Source organism: Muscardinus avellanarius, assembly GCF_963383645.1.
Source record: "Muscardinus avellanarius genome assembly, chromosome: 4".
Classification (NCBI taxonomy): Eukaryota; Metazoa; Chordata; class Mammalia; order Rodentia; family Gliridae; genus Muscardinus; species Muscardinus avellanarius.
This window is the reverse complement of record NC_137789.1, coordinates 131,826,291-131,845,577: the sequence shown is the minus strand read 5'-3', so window position 1 is coordinate 131,845,577 and position 19,287 is coordinate 131,826,291. Positions and strand designations below refer to the sequence as shown.

Here is a 19,287-nt window from a genome sequence, read left to right as displayed (position 1 = left end):
TGCCCAAAACATTGCCACAGTGCTGCGCCCACCCCACCGTCCGCTTCCTGACCCTGTAGGGTTAAATCAGGAGGGTACAACGTCACCCCTGCTTCCTACTTCCCGCCTCCTCCACCCCTTACCTTTAAAAAGTTTAAAAAAAAAATGTCTGCAGTCGAAATCTCTTAAAGGGGCGGTGCTGGTGAATGAATACTCTTGGCACGAGTTGCTGAGAAGGCTGGCTAGGGGCGTGAGTTCGCTCCACCAGCACCAAAACACTGAAAAAAAAAAAAAAAGCGAGCGAGCAAGCGAGCGAGCGCGAAAGAGAACCGAGTTTGGGGGGGGAGGGAAAAAGGAGGGGGGAGGCAGACAGACACACACTTTTTAGATAAGGACAATTAGTCACCAGCGAAACCCAGTAGGGAGAGAGGTTTAAATCAGAGGTTTAATGAGGGTGCTCAGTGCCTTCCCTGAAGCCATGCCCTCCGGCAGCTCCCGCCCCCACGCGTGCCTGGCCCCGGTGGCTCTCCACTTGGCTCTGTTGCTCCATCTCTCCCTCTCCTCCCGAGCTGGAGACAGGAGAGCCTTGCCTGTAGACAGAGCTTCAGGCTTGAAGGAAAAGACCCTGATTCTACTTGATGTGAGCACCAAGAACCCAGTCAGGACAGTCAGTGAGAACTTCCTCTCTCTGCAGCTGGATCCCTCCATCATTCATGATGGCTGGCTCGATTTCTTAAGGTAAGGAAAGGGCGCCATGGATGGATCATTTTTAATTTTTAAGATACCCTACCCCATTCTCTTACTATCCCCCATTTCAAAGGGGGAAGAAGAAGAAGAAAAGAAGAGAAGAAGGAGAAGGAGGAGGAGGAGGAGAAGGAGAAGGAGAAGAAGAAGAAGAAGAAGAAGAAGAAGAAGAAGAAGAAGAAGAAAAAGAAGAGCAGCAGCAGCAAAACGGATCTTTCAGAAAAAGACTTTTCTCCTGGAATATTTGCTGTGCGGCTGTAACTAGTGATTGAGAAAGCCGTGTTTTCTATTAAGATGCACATGTTTGCAATGCAGAAGGCATTTCAGAAACGTATCAGTTATGACTGAAAAAACGTTGTGCTTACATATATCCACAATTAGCCTCCCCTTCTGAAAGGAACAAGAGGCTCAGGGCAGTTACGAAAGCAAAGCAAAGGTCCGGAGCAACAAAGACGCGAGGTGTGTGTGTGTGTGTGTGTGTGTGTGTGTGTGTGTGTGTGTGTGACTGCAAAAAAGTGGAATTTTCCACGGAAAGATATTTTCGCCAGTTTTCTCCCACTCTTGACAGAAAATGAATTTAAAGAGAGGCTTGGGCAGTTGCAAGTTGGATTGGAATTTAAAGTTCTTATTTTATATCCTCCGCTGTCATCTCCAAACTTCAGGACTTTGTAAGGCGCTTTTTATAGACAGATTCCCCCTCCTCCCCAGTTCCTCCTCCTTAAATCTCCTGCGGTAACTTAACAGTTTTTTTTTTCCTTAAAGAAAAAAAAAAAAAGAAAAAAAAAAACAATCGTCGCTTGGGTCACAGCATATGTGAGGGGAGCGGTAAGGGTCCTAGAAGTACTTGGCAGGGGTGGGGGGTGGGGGGGAGTTTTGGATGTTTGAACCGGTCCTGGCCATCGCAAACCAGGAGATTGAGATCCCCTTGGAATCTGAGTTTACCCTTTTCTTGTTACTGTTCAGCAGTTAGGCAACTGAGATTCTTCCCCATCAGGGACAGGAGTGCAGTGTTAAAAAAAAAAAAAAAGAAAGAAAGAAAAAAGAAAAAAAAAAAAAAGCAATCGTCTGCTGCACCTAATCCAAGTGTGGAGTTTTAGAGTCCCTCCACGCTGGAGCCTCGCGGTGAGCGCCACCACAGTCCCGAGCACAGTCCCAGCACTTCCTTCCCAGGGGCCCTGTCCACTGCCGTCCGTAGTAAGTATTTTTCTCTCTGCGGTCAGCTGCAGCTTTCCGCGTCTCCCCAGGGCCTCCGTGGGCTCCGCGGGCGCGGCAGGTAGCGGGGCGCCCTGTGGAGCACTCCTTCCCGCAGCAAGGGTGTAGCCAGGCTGAGCGGTGGCCTCCTCGTCCTGCAAGTGCAGCTGGTGCAAGGGCGTGAACCGTCCTCCTTCTCGAAAGCCCTTCCCTGCAGCAGACGAAAGCTCTTCCCTAGCTCATCCAAGCGTGGGTGCGATGGACGGGGGTTTTCCGAAATGCACGCCCCACATGCATTGCACTCCTCCAGCTGCGCGGGCTCCTTCGGCTTTCCTTTTTTACTTTTTAAAGTATCAGCCTGTGCGCGCTAAATACTTGCCTGCTGCAGAAAAAAGAAACGCCAGGGAAGGCAGCTTTTCGGGGGAGAAGCAGCGGTGGTGTACCTTGTATTGGTTGTGTAGACTTCTGAATGGAAGGTGGTTCGAAATGCTGGCTTCCCAGGGGCCAGACAGGCGGGACCTCTCCTCCGCCCGCGGCCGGCCCACACGCTCCCCAACTGTGGTGCCCTGCACGCGGGGCTGGAGTTCTCAGCCAAACCACCCGGGCTCTCGGCGGGGCCGCGTTTCTTCTAAAGCGCTCTGAAAGCGTCTGCGTTTTCTCTCTCTTGTATCCCGCTCCTTTATAATGCTCCTTAGCTTGTCCATTTTGATTAGGATTTTTCAGATCTTGAAGCAGTAAAGCGTTAACGATAATTTACAGACCTGGAAACCCAGTAGCGGATTTCCTTAGCATTAAGAGCATCCGCAGGGCTTCTTCCCCACTCCTTCCTAAACTAGCAGCAGTTGGCTTCTTAAAAACCATCCACTGGGACTTCTGAAGTTATGTAGATGTAAATGCTATTGTCCTGGCGCTGCAAGAGTCACCCCTGGCCGGCAAGCAGGTTCTACATTTAGGCAAACTTCTCTTTTTCTAATGGTTCTGCTTCTAAACCGCCCTACGTAGAAAGGGAAAGAAAGCCCAATTCAGGAGGTGGGGAGAAGGATGTTACCTTTCTTGAGATTAGGCTAAATTATTTTAGAGGCCGCGACTTTGCATTTACTGTATGTGTAGGACGCGGCGCGGGGAGTGGGGGTGTTCTCAGAAATCTTTCTGCCTGGGATTTTGGTGACTATGCAGTTGCAAAAATGCGATGGAAAATCAGTTTTGGTATTTGGTTTTTAAAAAGTCGGAGTCCACTTACCTCCAGCTCTAGGTCTGGCCTGAGAGAAAGAAGGCAAGTTTTTACCTTCTCAGGGGTGCCCCTGGGCCAGGGAGGCAATGCTGGCTTGTGGCGTGGAAGTCTGGCTGCAGGCAGAGACCGAGGCCGGTAGTCAGCCTCGGATTGCGCTTCTTCGCCAGGAGCGCTTTCCTGGCTGTGGCAGAAACCAGGCAGCGCCTTGGCCCCCAGTTCGAAGTGCAAGTGTGCCCCCCTCCCCACTTGGAAGGAGCAATCTCTAGCCCCTGGAAATCAGTACGTTGGGTATTGATGTGTCAGTGGGAGAGGGCTGCTGTTGCGGGTTGGGCGGGTGCAGAAGCCATATCCCCAGGCTGGGGCAAAGCCACACTGGGAGCCCAGAACACCCAAGGTGCCCAGGAGCATCTGGGGTTCCCTGCACAGACCGCGGGCTGGGGCCGGCACTGATCCCTAGCCAGGTCTTCCACAGGGAGCCAGAAGAGAGCCCTGCTCAGTGCCCTGCGAGATCTAGCCTTCTCCTGGGACCTTTTCCTTTCTTTCTCTACCCTTGCAGCTCCAAGCGTCTTGTGACCCTGGCCCGGGGACTTTCGCCCGCCTTTCTGCGCTTCGGGGGCAAAAGGACCGACTTTCTGCAGTTCCAGAATCTGAGGAACCCGGCGAAAAGCCGCGGGGGCCCGGGCCCGGATTACTATCTCAAAAACTATGAGGATGGTGAGAAACTTATTCCCCATTCTTTCAGGTTGGGAGAAAATTTGGGGGCCGGAAGCAAGTACCAGCTGTGCCTGTGTGGAGGGGGCAGATTTGGAGGACAGCCTGATGAACCTCAGAAAGACTGGAAGCCCAGGCAAGGGGGCACCGCAATAGGAAACCGCTGAGGTGATTATGCAAAGAGGGCTTGCCAAGTTGTCCGGTGACTTCTGCTGGGCAGCAGAGTCTCCAAGGTGATAGCCCAAACTGGCAGATTGGTCCTGGAGGTAAAAGGAGCAGTGGGATTCTTGAGAAAATTCAGACAGCTTTATAGATTACTAAGGGACAAGAGTCACATTTCATTCCCAAGGTTCTAGGCACACATACTTTTTTCTTTTCTTTCTTTCTTTTCTTTTCTTTTTTGTTTCTTGGATGAGGATATCCATTCTGAAGTTTTCTGGAATAAATCTTTCAGATGGATTTCTCATTTCGGAAGGTTTGGAAATCTCCAAAGTGGGATCTCCATCCTTCAGACTGTCTAATCACAGAACCGCATTTCCCTCCTCAGTTTAATAATGGGATTCAAATGTCAGCTTTCTTTCTATCCAGAATCAGATGAGTTAAGTATTGAAAGGGCTTTGAAAACTCCAAATGCCACTCCAATGTGAGAGGCCAATCTCATGAGACAGAGAGTCTCATTTTCACTAGGGTGAAATGAAAATGGTATTAACCTTTTAAGAGATTTAGCATTAATATATGTATGAATTTTCTATGTCTTCCTTCCTTCCTTCCTTCCTTCCTTCCTCCCTCCCTCCCTCCCTCCCTCCTTCCTCCCTTCCTTCTGTATGGTGGGAATTAGTGTGTTTTTAGCCTCAAACACTGTTAAAGTTGGATAGAACAGGCATTAGTGTCTCTTCTTGGAGGGCTATTTCTTAATGTTCCTTCTCATAAGTATGCTACAGCTTTACTTTTTAAAGATCTCAAAGACAGGTTTTCAGAGCCTCCTAGGATTTTGTTACATTTTGTCTTTATAAATCATCTAAGCAAGAAAATACCCTTGTATTTTCTGGGATTTCCCTGAATGGGACTTCTGGAGAGTTATTGGAATGTATTTCAAGGGTGACTGAGGAACATTTAAAAAAAATTGCTAGAATAGATATGGAAGGCAAGACTAAGCCTTTTGAGTTTGAAGCATGCCTAGAGCTTATTCTGTTAGAACATTTGCCAAAGAGGGGAGGTGTTTAAGGCTATATATTTTCAAAGGTAAAAGTCATTGTCATAAAATGTGGATTGCAAGTGGATTTTGCTGCCACTCAGCATAAAATACTGAAAGATAAGAGATAACCCTCAACAGCAGCTCTAATGACAATTTGACCCAGGGCCTTAGCACTCCCAGGGTCACTGTCAGCTCTGTGATCAGACACAAGAAGGTATATATTAACAGTTTTCCTGATGAGGCAGTTTTTCTTCTAATCTACTTAAACTACTTCCTCTTCAGGTTTGTGGAAAACCTTTTAAGAATCTCAGGAATCACTGGGGGGAAAAGTACTTTGTAAATTTAGAAATTGACCATTTTCTCCCAATCTGGTACCTAGGATTATATTACCAAGTCATTGAGAACAATGAAATCTGATTAGAAGAAAAGATACATTTTTTTTTTCCTTTGTAAAAGGAGAAAGTGGGCATTAGGAGGAAAAAAGAAATTGGTAGAAGGCTGTGCCCTATAAAGCTTTGTAGAAGTTTTAAAAATCAGAAATAGAGAATATCTAAGAGGTCATCTTCAGCCTTCCATCACTGCACAGGCCAGTTCAAGACCATTCCATATGAATTTTTTTTTTGGTCTAACTTGGTGTTAAATATCTCTAGGAATGTAGTTTTCATTGTTCCTGGGGGAGAGAGTTCTGGTTACATCAATTTTTGCTTGAAAATTTTTACTGATTTTTTTCTTAATAAATATTTTCTGAATATTTACAGTGATTACACTGTATTTTTTCATATGTACCTTCAAATAATTTCTGTCCTTGGTGTGAGAATTAGCTTCAAAACAATGTTTCCTCTTAGTTTCTTTCTATCTTTCTTAATCTAGTCTACCTGGATTTAATTCTTAAATTTTTTTTTAAAGTCAGTCCTTTTAGACACTAATCTGTTTTATTGCTCCTAACTGAACTCCTTTTGATTTATGTCTCCCTGGTAATAGTATGCTCTGAACTATATCAGTATTTGAGGCCTTAGCTGAGTTAGAGTAGGAATGCCCCACTTCTGCCCTCTGATGCTCACATATCCTTAAATCACATTGTCTTTGTTGTTGCATGTTGCCTCACAGAATTCAAGGCAAAATGTTTTTGATATAATCTCAACAATTTTGCACATATTGTACTTCCTTGTGACTTTTCACTCATTGATAACTTTTATTACCATAAGCATCTTAACATAATTAGTTCTTCTTAGTAAATGACCCTGTGATAAACACTTGGACATCAAGGCATCTTATTAAATATGTGTTTATTTAAGTGTAATACAGAATAAAAGTGTATATTTTGAGTAATAAGACACACCTACTGGCACATTATGCAACCCAAAGATATAAGGAGGAAAATATAAAATTTGAATTTAGAAAGTTTGTACTGTGGGCCTGGCTCTATCACTTAGGAATGTGTGGCCTTGGGCTTACTGCTTCTGTGTAACATATGGATGATGATAATACCTGCTGTGCATTGCTTCTATGAGAATTCTAAGAGGTAATGTGTGTAAAATATCTTGTTGGCTGCAAAGCACTATATGAAGACTAAGGATTCTTGTATTAAATGAAATTTCTCAAAATTTAGAGCATGTATATTTAATGATTTATAGTGGGATTATGGAGCAGATGAGATCAGGTAAGACTGGAGTTTATACAGAATGAAGAAGATTGATTTAATGAATCATTAAGAGGACTAAGAGAATATAGGGAGACCTTAAGGCATAAAGGTGAGAATCTAAGATGGCTTTTTTTGTGTGGTGATGAGAAAAGAGATTGTTAGTTTTATTATACTACATTAAACTGAACTGATAGTTTCAGCTTGATCAACAAACATTTTTTTCTGGCTAATTCGTATTGCTACCCAGATGTGATTTTGTTGTTGTTTTCTTCTGAATTAATAATACAATTAATAAGACATGTGGTTTCCATTTTCCAAATACCTTTTGAGCATATTAAAGCAATTATATTTTTCTCTAAGTTTGTAAAGTTACTGTTTATATATTACTTTGGTAACTTCTTTGGTTACACCTTTAGTTACTTATTCTACTTTATGCTTAGGCAATTTGAATTTTATACAAACATGATAATGGAGGAAATAAAAATGAGAAGTAAAATTCTTCATACTCTAAGAATATTACCTTTGCCTAACTTTCTTTCTGTTTACTTGTCTCCAACAAAGAAATCTTGGGAAAATTTTTAAAGTTTATTTTGCTCCAGTTTTCCCCCTTTGTTATATATTTGGTGTGCCTTATTTCTATGTCTGTCTCTTTATGGCCATAACCACATCTTAATTAAGATGTATTTCACTTATTATGTGCATCAAAAGCCAGCTTCATATTTATGAAATTTTATATTAATCATGTCACTCTTTTGATCTAAAACCTATACTGCTCATAAAAGATTTTCAAACTCTTCAACATGACATTCAAGCCTTTCACATTTCACTCTCAGCTTACTTTTTCTACTGTATGTTTTTATGGGGTAGACATAGCTCTCCTTGATTAGCCACTGTCTCTATTAAGCACCTTCATTATCCCAACCCATTATCTTTGTGTAGGTAGTATATTTCTACCTTGAATATCTGTATTTAAATCTCACCTCTACTCTATTCAATTCTTAAAAGCCTATTGTAAACATTTCTTATTTTTACAAAGCTTTTCTTGAATAGGCCTTTCCAAGAATTTCTTCTTTCTCTGGATCGTTGTAACTTTTACTTTTTATGCTATTCTTTTGGCCTTTTCTGCCTTGTTTTGTATTTAACTTTTCATATGCTTTTTTTGCATTTCCAACTACAATTTAAATTATTTATAGGATGGGATCGCATCTAATTATTACATAAATAACTAGCATTATATGTTACACATGGTAGGTATTCTGCAAATATTCTTGGGTAGTTTAAGAGTACTGTAAAAAGGCCCTGGGAAAATGGAGATGATTAATGAATAAATAAATCATGGCATATATGAAGATTCTATTCATTTTTTGCCTTGAATGAATATTCCTATGGAACCCACTCTTAATATTTACTTTAATGACATTCTTTATTATTTTAGCCATGTATTTTTATCTTTTGTTGTTAAAGTTGTCTTGGTTTTAGGTTATATTTTAAATTCAGTTTAAAGCCTTGCATGGGAACTATAGCTAGCTTGCTTCCTTCCTTTCCTTCCCTCTCCTTCCTTCCTTCCTTCCTTCCTTCCTTCCTTCCTTCCTTCCTTCCTTCCTTTTTTTCTTTGTGGTACTGAAGACTGAACCCAGGAGCATTCTACCTCTAAGCTATATCTCCAGCCCTATTTTTTTATTCTTTATTTTGAAACAGTGTCTCACTAAGTTGCAGAGGCCTCACTAAGTAGCTGAGGCTGGGCACTTACCTGTGTTCCTCCTGTTTCAGCCTCCCAAAAACTGGGATTACAAGTATGAACCATCATGCCTGACTAAGGAACTACATGTTTAAAAAATTGTATCTGCTTCCTTTTTATATTTATTTTTACTTTTTCTTGTTAGCTTTATGTAGTTTCTAAGCCTGACTTTCTAATTTTTGATGTAATAATACTTTTTCATAATTTCCTAAAATCTTTTATTTTTATCTCCTAAAGACCTTTCTCTATAGAAAGCATCTGAAATTCTAAATGATGAATGTGAGTATGCTTTATAAACTCTAGGGCATGATATAACTATTATTATTGTTCTGCTTTCTCCAGGAAGTTTCCCCAGTTTTCATGAAGGTGAGGCAGTTAATTCTTTTTATTTCCTTTCCTATTTCATCAGTCAAGACACATGACATAAGAATAGCACAACTGCCAAATTAAATATTTGCCTTGAACTTATCCACCTTTCAATATCTTATTTTATTTCACTTTTTAAAAAATTCAGCTAAATTTAAGAAATATTTATTAATTATCTATTCTGTGTTTAATGTCATGCTGGACAAGGAATGGCAGAATATAAAATAAAAGATATTAGAGATGGGTATGGTAGTTTATACCTATAATCCCAGCACTTGGGAGGCTGAGACAGGAGGATTGCAGGTTGAAGGCCAGCAGCCCATGACAATTTAGTAAGACACTATTTCAAAATAAAAAATAAAATAGGGCTGAGAATATAGCTCAGAGGTAGAATACTCCTGGGTTCAATCCTCGGTCCCACAAAACTAACTAACTAGCATTGTTCCAAATCACCATTAAAACATAGAACTAATAATTTTTTAATGCAGAATTCACTAATTTAGTATTTAATTGGTAGATGAAACTTTAAAGCAATAGCAGATATTTGCCTGGCCTCAAAGCATCTCCCCCTATGATATTAATTGATTATTCTTGAGGTTTTAGTATATATCTACAAATTTTCTTCTTTGTTAAGAGTAACACAAATATAATATAGAATGAAGGTCTGAGTACAGCATAATAGTTGTTAGGGTTTAACAAGAGACGAATACTACCAGATTTAGGTGGGAGTTAGCTTGGGCCTGTGAAAGATGGGTAGATTTTGGAGAGAGAGAGATAGGAAGAGAGGATATTTGACTAGAGAAAGAGAGTAGGATAAAGCCTAATGTGTGTTTGGGCAGCAAGGAGACCACCCTGGCTGCACTGAAACTAAGAGGCCACCTTAGTTCATGTGTTAGAACCATGTCATATTCCTTCTATAAAAGCCTATGTGTACATTTTTGTTAATTCAGAAATGTTTGAGAAAAATACAAAAAATAATGTACATGTTAGAAATTATCCCAAGAAAAATTAATATTGCTAGAATTATGTTTTAAGATGTTAGAGCATATTTTTGTCAGCTCTAAGCCATGTAAATAAAAAGAAGAGAGCCGGGTGTGCTGGCGAACGCTTGTAATCCCAGCATTCGGGAGGCTGAGACTGGAGGATCGCGGTTCGTGGACAGCCTCAGCTACTTAGTGAGGCCCTTTGCAACTCACTGAGACCCTGTTTCAAAATAAAGAATAAAAAATAGGGCAGGGGGTGCAGTTGGTAGAATGCCTCTGGGTTCTATCCCCAGTACCAAAATAAATAAATAAGAAGAAAAAGAAGAAAGTATATGACTTGGTGGGCTTTCAAGTACACTTGCTACCCTCATCCTTCCTTTCCCATTCATGTCCTTCAGCTAATGTGTCATAATAACCTTACTTGACAAGGTTTTAAATAAAAGACAGATATTTAAAATAGCATTATGAATTAGATTGTATGATATAGGGTTTATAAAATAAAGCTTTTAGAATTCACTTATGCTACCCTCCCTTCTTTTATAGAGTAAAAATATGCTAGTGTTTTATAATGTTAACTCATTCATTGAGTAGGCATCTAGTTTTAGGCTCTGACAATGAGTCAGGGAAGATGAATGCAGCCCAGGTATTATTGTCAGATTATTTACTACCAACTTCTTGTCATTTTTATCAGCATCAGCCACAAAGCAGTTTAGAGATTTTGGGGCTAAAGGAAAACTTCCATTTCAAATTCATCATTGGCATTTCATCATTTGTCTGCCAATAACTTTCAAAGAATATGATACAATTTAATATTGTGTTTAAGGGTATATATAATCACCTGAAAATTTTCTCTGCCTTTTGGGAAATCAGGGATGTATTTTTTGTAATGTTACTGAAATTTGGTACCTAGGTTATAAGTATGAGTTGCAATTAACTGTATGCCTGTGAATATGAATGTAATATCTCACAAACATTTAGATAGCACACTGTTTACTCACACTCTACTCATTGTGCCATGCATAGTGTTGGGAGTGGTAGAGACCAGGAAACACTGGCTGGCTCACTTCCGCCCAGTCCTGCCCTGTGCTGCTCTTCCTTTCCTTCCCCTCCCCTCTCCTCCCCTCCCCTTCTCTCTTTCTCTTTCTCTCTGTACTGGGAATTGATTCTTGTACATGTTAGGAAAGTATTTTAACACTGAGCTCTATCTTCAGCCCTAACACTAGCCCCCCCCCCTTTTATTTTTTGGTGGTACTGGGGTTCGTGGAAACTTTTCTACTTCCGGGCTACACTCCCAGACCTATTTTTATACTTTTTTTTATTTGGAAACAGGGTCTCTTAAGCCAGGGCGGCTGGCTTCGAACCTGCGTGATCCTCCGGTCTCCGCCTCCCAAGCACGGGGATTACAAGTGTGCGCCACCACGCCCAGCAACACTAGCCTTTTGTTTGTGGAGGTAGCTTAGTTAATTTCATTGAATCAGAAAAGCCAATAAATAAAAATTTAAATTATGACCACTTTTGTATAATTGATCACCTGGTCATTGGGATATATATATATATATATATATATATATATATATATATATATATATATTCCATCAAATTTCCTGCACAACACAAACTGTACTACTGTCACCAATATCAAACATCAATTTGGTCTCCTGTTCATCCAAGTTCTACTGATGGGATGGGATTTATGGAAAACAAGCAGTGTCTTTCAGAAATTTCTGGGCCTTTTAGTCTGCCAGTCTCATAGTCTGGGCTCCTGGAGTTGGGAGCCTCTCCTTATAATTCTTAATAAAAAAGGACTAGATATTAACATTCCTAACTTTAGTCCTTTGTGCCTTAGTTAACCTTTCAGCTGTTTCAATGTGTGTGTGTGTGTGTGTGTGTGTGTGTGTGTGTGTGTGTGATAGAGAAGGCATGGGGGAGAGAGAAATGGGGGGAAGAGAGAAAGAGACAGACAGACATACAAACATTGAGGAAGCAGATATGAAAATGAGAGAATTTGGTATTGTATTTTCTGTACTTGTCTGTAGATGGTGATTAGGGCAAAATGAACATGTATTTCCAGACAAGTGGTAAATGATTTTCTAGGTATGAATACCTTTTGCAACTTTGTTGAACTCTTCATTTGACTCTCATGATTGAATTAGGTTCAATTTCATTCAGTTTTCTTCACTTTAGTACAATGAACAATAGTAATTTTGCCCAATTCAATAACCATTTTTTGATTATTAAAGACATGCCAGGAATGTGCTAGATTTTGGAGCTATCAGGAGAAATAAAACATGAGCTATTTGTTATTGTCTTAATATTTAATATAATTTCATAGTGCTATTTAGTATTATCTCTCTACCTTACATTAATTTTTCTTAATCTCTCTACCTCTGTATTATAAATATACCTCCCATCTTGAACACACATCTGCTCTTCTTGAATTCAGATTTTTACTTGTCTTTTATAGCTCTACCCATGTTCTCTCTCTTAAATTTAAAATCTCTGCTAATTAATCTCTCTTTCTCTTACTTTTCTGAATTCTTTTCTAAATATATAATCTAGTGTAGCTCACATATTTCATAATTTATATTTGATGTAAACAGATAATTTTTGTCTTCAGAACTTTATAGGCAAATCACATTGGCATTGATACACACATAAAAGTCATATAGGCATAACTATCAGCACATGGATTGGAACAGACACAGTAAGGTGAACAGGGTATTTATGTTATTTATAAAGTTAATGTTTCCTGGGCGTGGTGGTCCATGCTTGTAATCCCAGCATTCGGGAGGCTGAGACTGGAGGATCATGGTTCACGGATAGCCTCAGCTACTTTGTGAGGCCCTCCGGAACTCCGTGAGACTCGGTTTCAAATATAAAGAATAAAAAATAGAGCAGAGGATGTAGCTTGGAGGTCAAATGCCCCTGGGTTCCATTCCCAAAATCCACAAAACAAAACAAAAAATAAAGTTATGTTTGAGTTTTGGGTTTTATGTAGGAAATAATGAAGAGTGAAAGATTTTAGCTGCATATTTAGAAAAGATGAGGTACATGTACCATCTGATAAGATATTTTGAGAGAGACAATATTCACATGACTTTTATTACAATGTTATAATGGTTTTATTTTATTATTAGTCACATTGTTAATCTCATTGTACCTAATTTATTTTTATTTTACTTTTTGGGGGGCTGGGATGGAACCCAGAGGCATCTACTGCTGAGCTACACTCCCAACCCTATTTTATTATTTTTTTTTTCGAAACAAGGTGTCACTAAATTCCTTAGTGACTCACTAAATTGCCAAGGCTGGCCTCAAACTTATGCTCCTTCTGTCTCAGTCTCCCAAGTACTGGGTTTACAGGTGTGTACCACCTTTTATTTATTTATAAATAAAACTTTATCACAGGTACATAGGCATAGGAAAACTATAGAACATATAGAGTCCTGTACTATCCATGGTTTTAGGTGTCCACTGGTAGTCTTGGAATATATATATATATATATATATATATATATATATATATACACACACACACACACACATATACATACATATATATGTACATATATACATATATAAACATAGATACATATATATATATATCTCCTCTTGCAGATAAGGGGGGATTACTACATTTATGTGTTTGTGTTGAAGGAGTTGGGTGTTCAACTACTACTTTGTTTTCACTTGTCTCTGGAAAGACAAAAATATTTTGAAGGATGAAAAGTGAGGTTGGAAAGCTGGGAAAAGGTAAATTACCTAGATTTTGGGCATTATCTCCAAAGTACTATGGAAAAGGGATGTTTCTTTGCAATTTAATATTAGTAGTAATATAATAATTATGTATAGTAATACTGAGTGCTTACTGTTTCAGATATTTTAAGCAGTGTACATGCATTAACGCATCTAAACCTCTCTTCAACCTATGAAGAAGTGTTGTTCACCTCATTTGACATACGAGGAAATCGAGGCACGGAGCAGTCAGTTCATCCCCAGGCCACCTCCTAATGAGCTGTGCAGTGGGGCTCTAATGGTACCATTCAGTAAACTTGGAGATTAAAGACTGCAACTTCAGTACCAGGCTCAGTTCTTTAATTGTGTGCCACTGAGCTAATTGTTAAATTTCCTAAAGTTTTCTTTATCTGCTAAGTGAAGAAAATTGACTACATGGTCTATGTATAATGGCTGATTGTAGGATTTTTATTTCTGACTCATAAAACATATATGAAATAATAGCGATGTGAACCAAATAGGAGATATTTAGAGGTTAAGGATGCAGACAAAGCCATAAGGGTTTAGGCGTTCAGGGAAGTGGCTTAAGTGAGAGCTGGACTAGTCAGGAGAGAAGATCTTGGAGAGGAGTCTTGGCCTGACCATGGGAGCCCATAATAATCATTGAATAATAGCTGCTGCTTGTTGAGTTCTCACTGCATTTGAGATTTGCTTTCTCATTTAATTTTTTTTTTTTTTTTTGTGGTGGTACTGGGGTTCTTGGAAACCCTTCTACCTCCAGGCTACACTCCCAAACCTATTTTTTAAAAATATTTTTATTTGGAAACAGGGTCTCTTAAGCCAGCGAGGCTGACTTCGACCCTGCGCGATCCTCCTGTCTCCGCCTCCCAAGCATGGGGATTACAAGCATGCGCCACCATGCCCAGCTCATTTAATTCTCAAAGCAACCTAAGAGAAGTGTGTGTGTGTGTGTGTGTGTGTGTGTGTGTGTGTGTGTGAATAGACAGAAATTCAGAAAAGACAAATGACTTGTTAAAGGTCATATGGATGAGTAGTTGGTAGAATCAGGATCAGGACTCAGTCCTCTACGTGCCATACTATACTTAGATAAGAAAGGGGAATAGTCTTTTATTCATGTATTATTTATTTATTCATTCATTTATCTGAAACCAAAAATTCCTAAACTAAGCCTGTGTGTCATCAAAAAACTGTGCCATAGGCTTTATCATGAGCATATTCAAAGGTCTTGTGGGGGTAATTGTTAGATAAAAGAATAGATTATTCTGAGACACAAGGATAATTGAAAAAAATGGTTGTCGCATTTTAAGACATATTGAAGGAGTAGAATAACAATTAAAATATGGGATAGGATTTGGAATTATTTGAAATAAGTTATATTTTGAAAACACATACATTTGGGGAGTGATGAGTTGGCCCGGGCCACCCTCCCCCGTCATGCTATTTTGGCATGGGGCTGTAACTATTTTCTGTATTTCTATTTTCTGTATTTCTGTCTTTTTAATAAACTTCTTTAAATCTTCAGCAACTGTCCAAGCTATGCATATTTATTCTTAGCTTAGGACATGAACCCGTGGTTTTTTTGTTTTTGGTCATTTTGGGTTTTGTTATGGGTAAGGGGAAAGCCTGTCCAGGACCCTGGCAGAGGTTCCCGGAGAACAGTTTCCCCACAACCATATTCTCCCAATCCATAACATTTTTGGCGCCTACGCAGGGCTAACTTTGTTTCGGGCCATCCCACTATGTCACTCTGTGGCATGGTGCTGTGCTCTAAGCTCTAGCTTTCCCTCTTTCTAAGGGTGCCAAACCGCAACATTTTTGGCGCCCAACTACATGGGGCACATGGGTCTGTATTTTTCACGGGACTTTTTGGCCTGTGGGTCAGTGGGCAGCAGCAGCAGCTTCAGTTCCAGCTTTTGAGCTGTTGAGCTTTAAAACAACTATAGAGCAGCCTTTGCATCACTGCAGCTCTGAAAGTGACTTCCAGGGCATCTCGTTGGTGGTCCTAGTACCACTGCATCCCAAAAGGTATGTACCTTCCTGGAGCGATAAGGAGTTCCCCCAGAATGACCGTGATCATCCGGCATCTGGGAGGCAATTTGCTTCATGGGGAACCCCCGGCCAAGGAATTAGCCCGCGGTCGAATCCCCTCCAGGAAGAAACTCCTTTAAATAGTGTAGGCTTGATAGGCCCAATGAGTGCCTATCCATTCTGCCCACATCACAGATGGGACACTTTTAAAATCTCTGTACAAGGTTAAATCTAAGAAAAATGCCCATGGCCCACCTCCAGAAAAATTCCCAAACAGGTGACACTAGCCAGCACCCATTTCTAAATAGCAGTTATTTTTTTTTCCCCCGGCAAGGGGAAATAGGTTCTAAGGAGATAAGCTAAAGGAGAGTAAGTGGACAGAGAAAGCTCCCCAAACAGGAGACGTAAGCCAGCAAATGTTAGTAAGTATTTTTTTTTTTTTTTTGGTGGTTAAAAACAGGTTCTAGGCAGGGTCTAGGAAGCGTGGCCATTAGCAACTGCGGCCACGTGCATCCTGTTGGTCACTATGGCAGGTTGTAGTAGTCCCCTGCAGTTAGTGGAAGCCATAATGGGTAAGCTTTCCCAAAAGCTCAAAAAAAAAAAAAAAAAAAAACAACCCTAGTAAAAGTTTCAGCCAGGCAGGTCTTATAAGGTGAATGGCCACACCTGGGGGGACATTGTCTGGCATTCATCAGACAGCTACAGCTCCATTTGCAGAAGAAAAGCCCTCAGGAAAGAGGGCTCAGGAGGAGGCCATGCCCGGCTGCTGGCGGCTGGGAGCTCCGAGGCCCCTCAGAATGAAATAGACACAAGGAAGCAAATTAATAAGACCATTTTTTTGGGGGGGGAATGGCAATATTTTCAGCTAGAAAACCTCTTTGAGAGAAAGGACAGGCACAGTGAAAGCAGTTGCAAGGCAGGAGGGAGGTGGCTTTTAACTCCAAGCTTGCACTGGCTTTCTGGTGGACAGTGACGCCACTAAACTGCTCTATGCAGTCCACGCTGGACGCCCTCAGCTGGACCACTGGCTTTAGGGGTACATGGAACTTCAGACAGAGAAGGGCCATGCAGCTCAATCGGACAGGGGAATATGGAGCAAGGGGAAAGGATGGCAAAGCCCCTTCCCATTTCATACCCTCCTGGTGGGCAGCAAACTAGTGGGAAATGAGGCCACCCTCAAGGCCCCCACACACAGGGTGCAGGGACAGGAGGATGACCTTCTGAGCACAGAATACCTCTCTCTGTCTTAAGATGAGATTCCAGCAATATCCTAAATGCTAGGCTAATTAATTGGTTTTGAGTGGGAAGCTCTGGGGAGAGTGGGAAACCCTGCCCAGACAGGCCACTAAAACCACACCCTTTCTTAGACAGGATCCCAGCACTCCAAAGTAAGTGCCGGATCTCTACTCTCATGTGTTCTCCAAAGCGGAGGAAAAAGCTGGATCCCAAACACTAAAGAAAGCTCTCATTTTTTTCTGCATGCAAGTATGGCCACAGTATGAGCTGGGGGATGGAGACACGTGGCCATGTCAGGGAGATTTGAAGTAGCTTATCTTCAGCTGTTCTTTAACTTCAGAGACCACCCAGATTTCCTTAGTGATTGCAGGGTTAAGACAATTCTCAAAATGCAAAAGTTCTTTAACACTGGAGCCTGGCTATAATGAAGCTGGAGCATTCCAGGTGCAGCTTCAGCAGCCTGGAATCCTCAGGGTCTTAGTGCTGCCAGATTAGTTTCCAATTGGTTTTACCTGCAGGCCTCCTTATACCAACCGGAGAGGAGAGTTTAGAGTTTGATCTGTTCATACGATCTGTCCATACACAGTTTTCTTTTATGGGCTGAGTTTAAGGCTATAACACCTACTCAAAACAATAAATGCTGGCATTATTAGTTAATTCTTTACCCGGTAGAAGGGAAGGCCATCCTCAGACAAAGTCTAATACTGCAGGCTGCCAATTTGGTTTAATAAAGACTTGAAAGGGAAAGACAGACGGGCAAAAGCCATTTAAGAATTCTGGCTGAATGCAGAAGCCTAGGCTCAAGTCTGTTTAAGGGTGAAAAGCAAGGGCAACTCTGGAGGAAATGCTCTCAACCAGGAGGCCAAAAAAGGCTCTCCGAGGCCTGGCTCATGGTGCAAAGGAGGACCATTAAATGGCTGAGCGCCCCCAGTTTCGAAGGGAACTGGGGTCCCCAGACCTAGGTTCCCAGTGAAGTACCACCATCTGAGTTGACTAAAAGAGCCTTAGGCGATCACGCAGTGAAACCTCGGAGGCCAGATCTAAAGCATTGCCCTTCTTTCCCGGCCCAAGGTCCAAAAACTTAGCCAGGGTTGGGGAGGCTTAACAGGCCAGCCCTGAGCCATCTCTTTACTCAAGATTCAGCCCGCTGCATCCAGGATGACCTTCTGTTCTCCCATTCCTAGCCATACCACAGATGTCAGCTCCTCTGCTAACAAAAGTTTTTTTTTTTTTTCCTTTTGCTTGCTACACTAAAGTTATTGCTCAAAGATTTTTTATCTCAGTCTTAGCTAAAATGGTTACTTCAGAAAAGTTGTCCAATTAGACTCCTGTGAGAGGTGATTAAATAAAGTTATTTTCTTCTTTGACAAAATCAATGTTTTAAGACACTAGGGATGCTTTCATGATGTCATGGATTTCTGTGATAGTTTTTAAGGTATGTGATCAAATAGGATATACATCGTCTTTAATATTATTCCTTTTGCAAAATTAAGGTTTTAAGGTGCTAGTGGTATTTATCTAATGTCTTACTTTTTCATGTGATCTATAGTTCAGTTATTAAGTTAAGAAAATGCCAAATGCAATGCTTTAAAATGCTCTTAAATTCATGAGGTTTAAAGTAACACTTAAGTCTTTTAATTTTTTTAAATTGCTGGTATATGAACAACATTATTAAATGGTGTGCTTTTTTGGGGTTTGCTTGTATGTAACAACAAAAGATAGATGTAGAGAGTCTATAGAGGATTACTTTTGGCAATGAAATTGGGAGACCCCAAAGTCTGTAATAATTCTTTAAAAGTGGCTTCAAGATTGTTTACCAGAAAAAAAGTTACAGGAGACTAAGTCATATCATACAGGAATTCGAAATTTGCCTTAGAAATTAATTCCAAAAAAAAAAAAATAGCTTGTTAAGTCCACCAGGCAAGCAATCTAGAGACACATGTCCAGGTGAAGATTGGCAGCTTGGTTTCACTCATATGCCAAGGGAATCTTTTAGATCTTTTCTGACTGGGACATAGTCGTAGATAACAATGTTACCCTATTGTCATTGTACCAGCAAGTTTTAAGTAAACTTCAAACAGTGCCAGAGGAAAAGGGTAAATTCTGTTTTGTCCAGATGACCTGGTACTCATCAAATCATTTAAAATCTTTATTCTAAAGCCTATTTCAGGTCTCCACAGCACTAATTTCTGGATTCATGTGGTGCAAAATAAACTTAATACATCCTACTTTTGTGTGTTTCAGCCTAAGTCAGCAAAACAGGTTTTAATTTCTCATTTAAGTGCTATGTTAAGGTTTTCATGGTTAACCTGTATTGTGAGTGTTGTCTCATAGGGTTAAAGCTTTCTGACCGACAGAACCCGACAGACATCTATCTATCAAGGCCTTTGGATGGTCATAGACACACACAGCACAGACCCATCTGATTCTCCCATCCAACTCTATGCATGAATGTTACCCTAAAGCTGGGGCCCCCAACTTTGCCCC

General features: G+C 40.7%; 1 protein-coding gene across 3 annotated transcripts in view; it reads left to right on the top strand.

Moving 5' to 3' along the window:
• Positions 1-427: 427 nt before the first annotated feature.
• HPSE2 (heparanase 2 (inactive)) overlaps positions 428-19,287 on the top strand; it is a gene marked incomplete at both ends in the record, with an annotated part of 666,883 nt that continues 648,023 nt past the window's right edge. For all 3 annotated transcript variants that reach the window (XM_080694401.1, XM_080694400.1, XM_080694399.1), the window contains 2 exons: positions 428-717; positions 3,702-3,859. In XM_080694401.1, coding sequence (XP_080550527.1) covers positions 428-717; positions 3,702-3,859 — 448 coding nt within the window. The remainder of the gene's footprint in view (positions 718-3,701; positions 3,860-19,287) is intronic.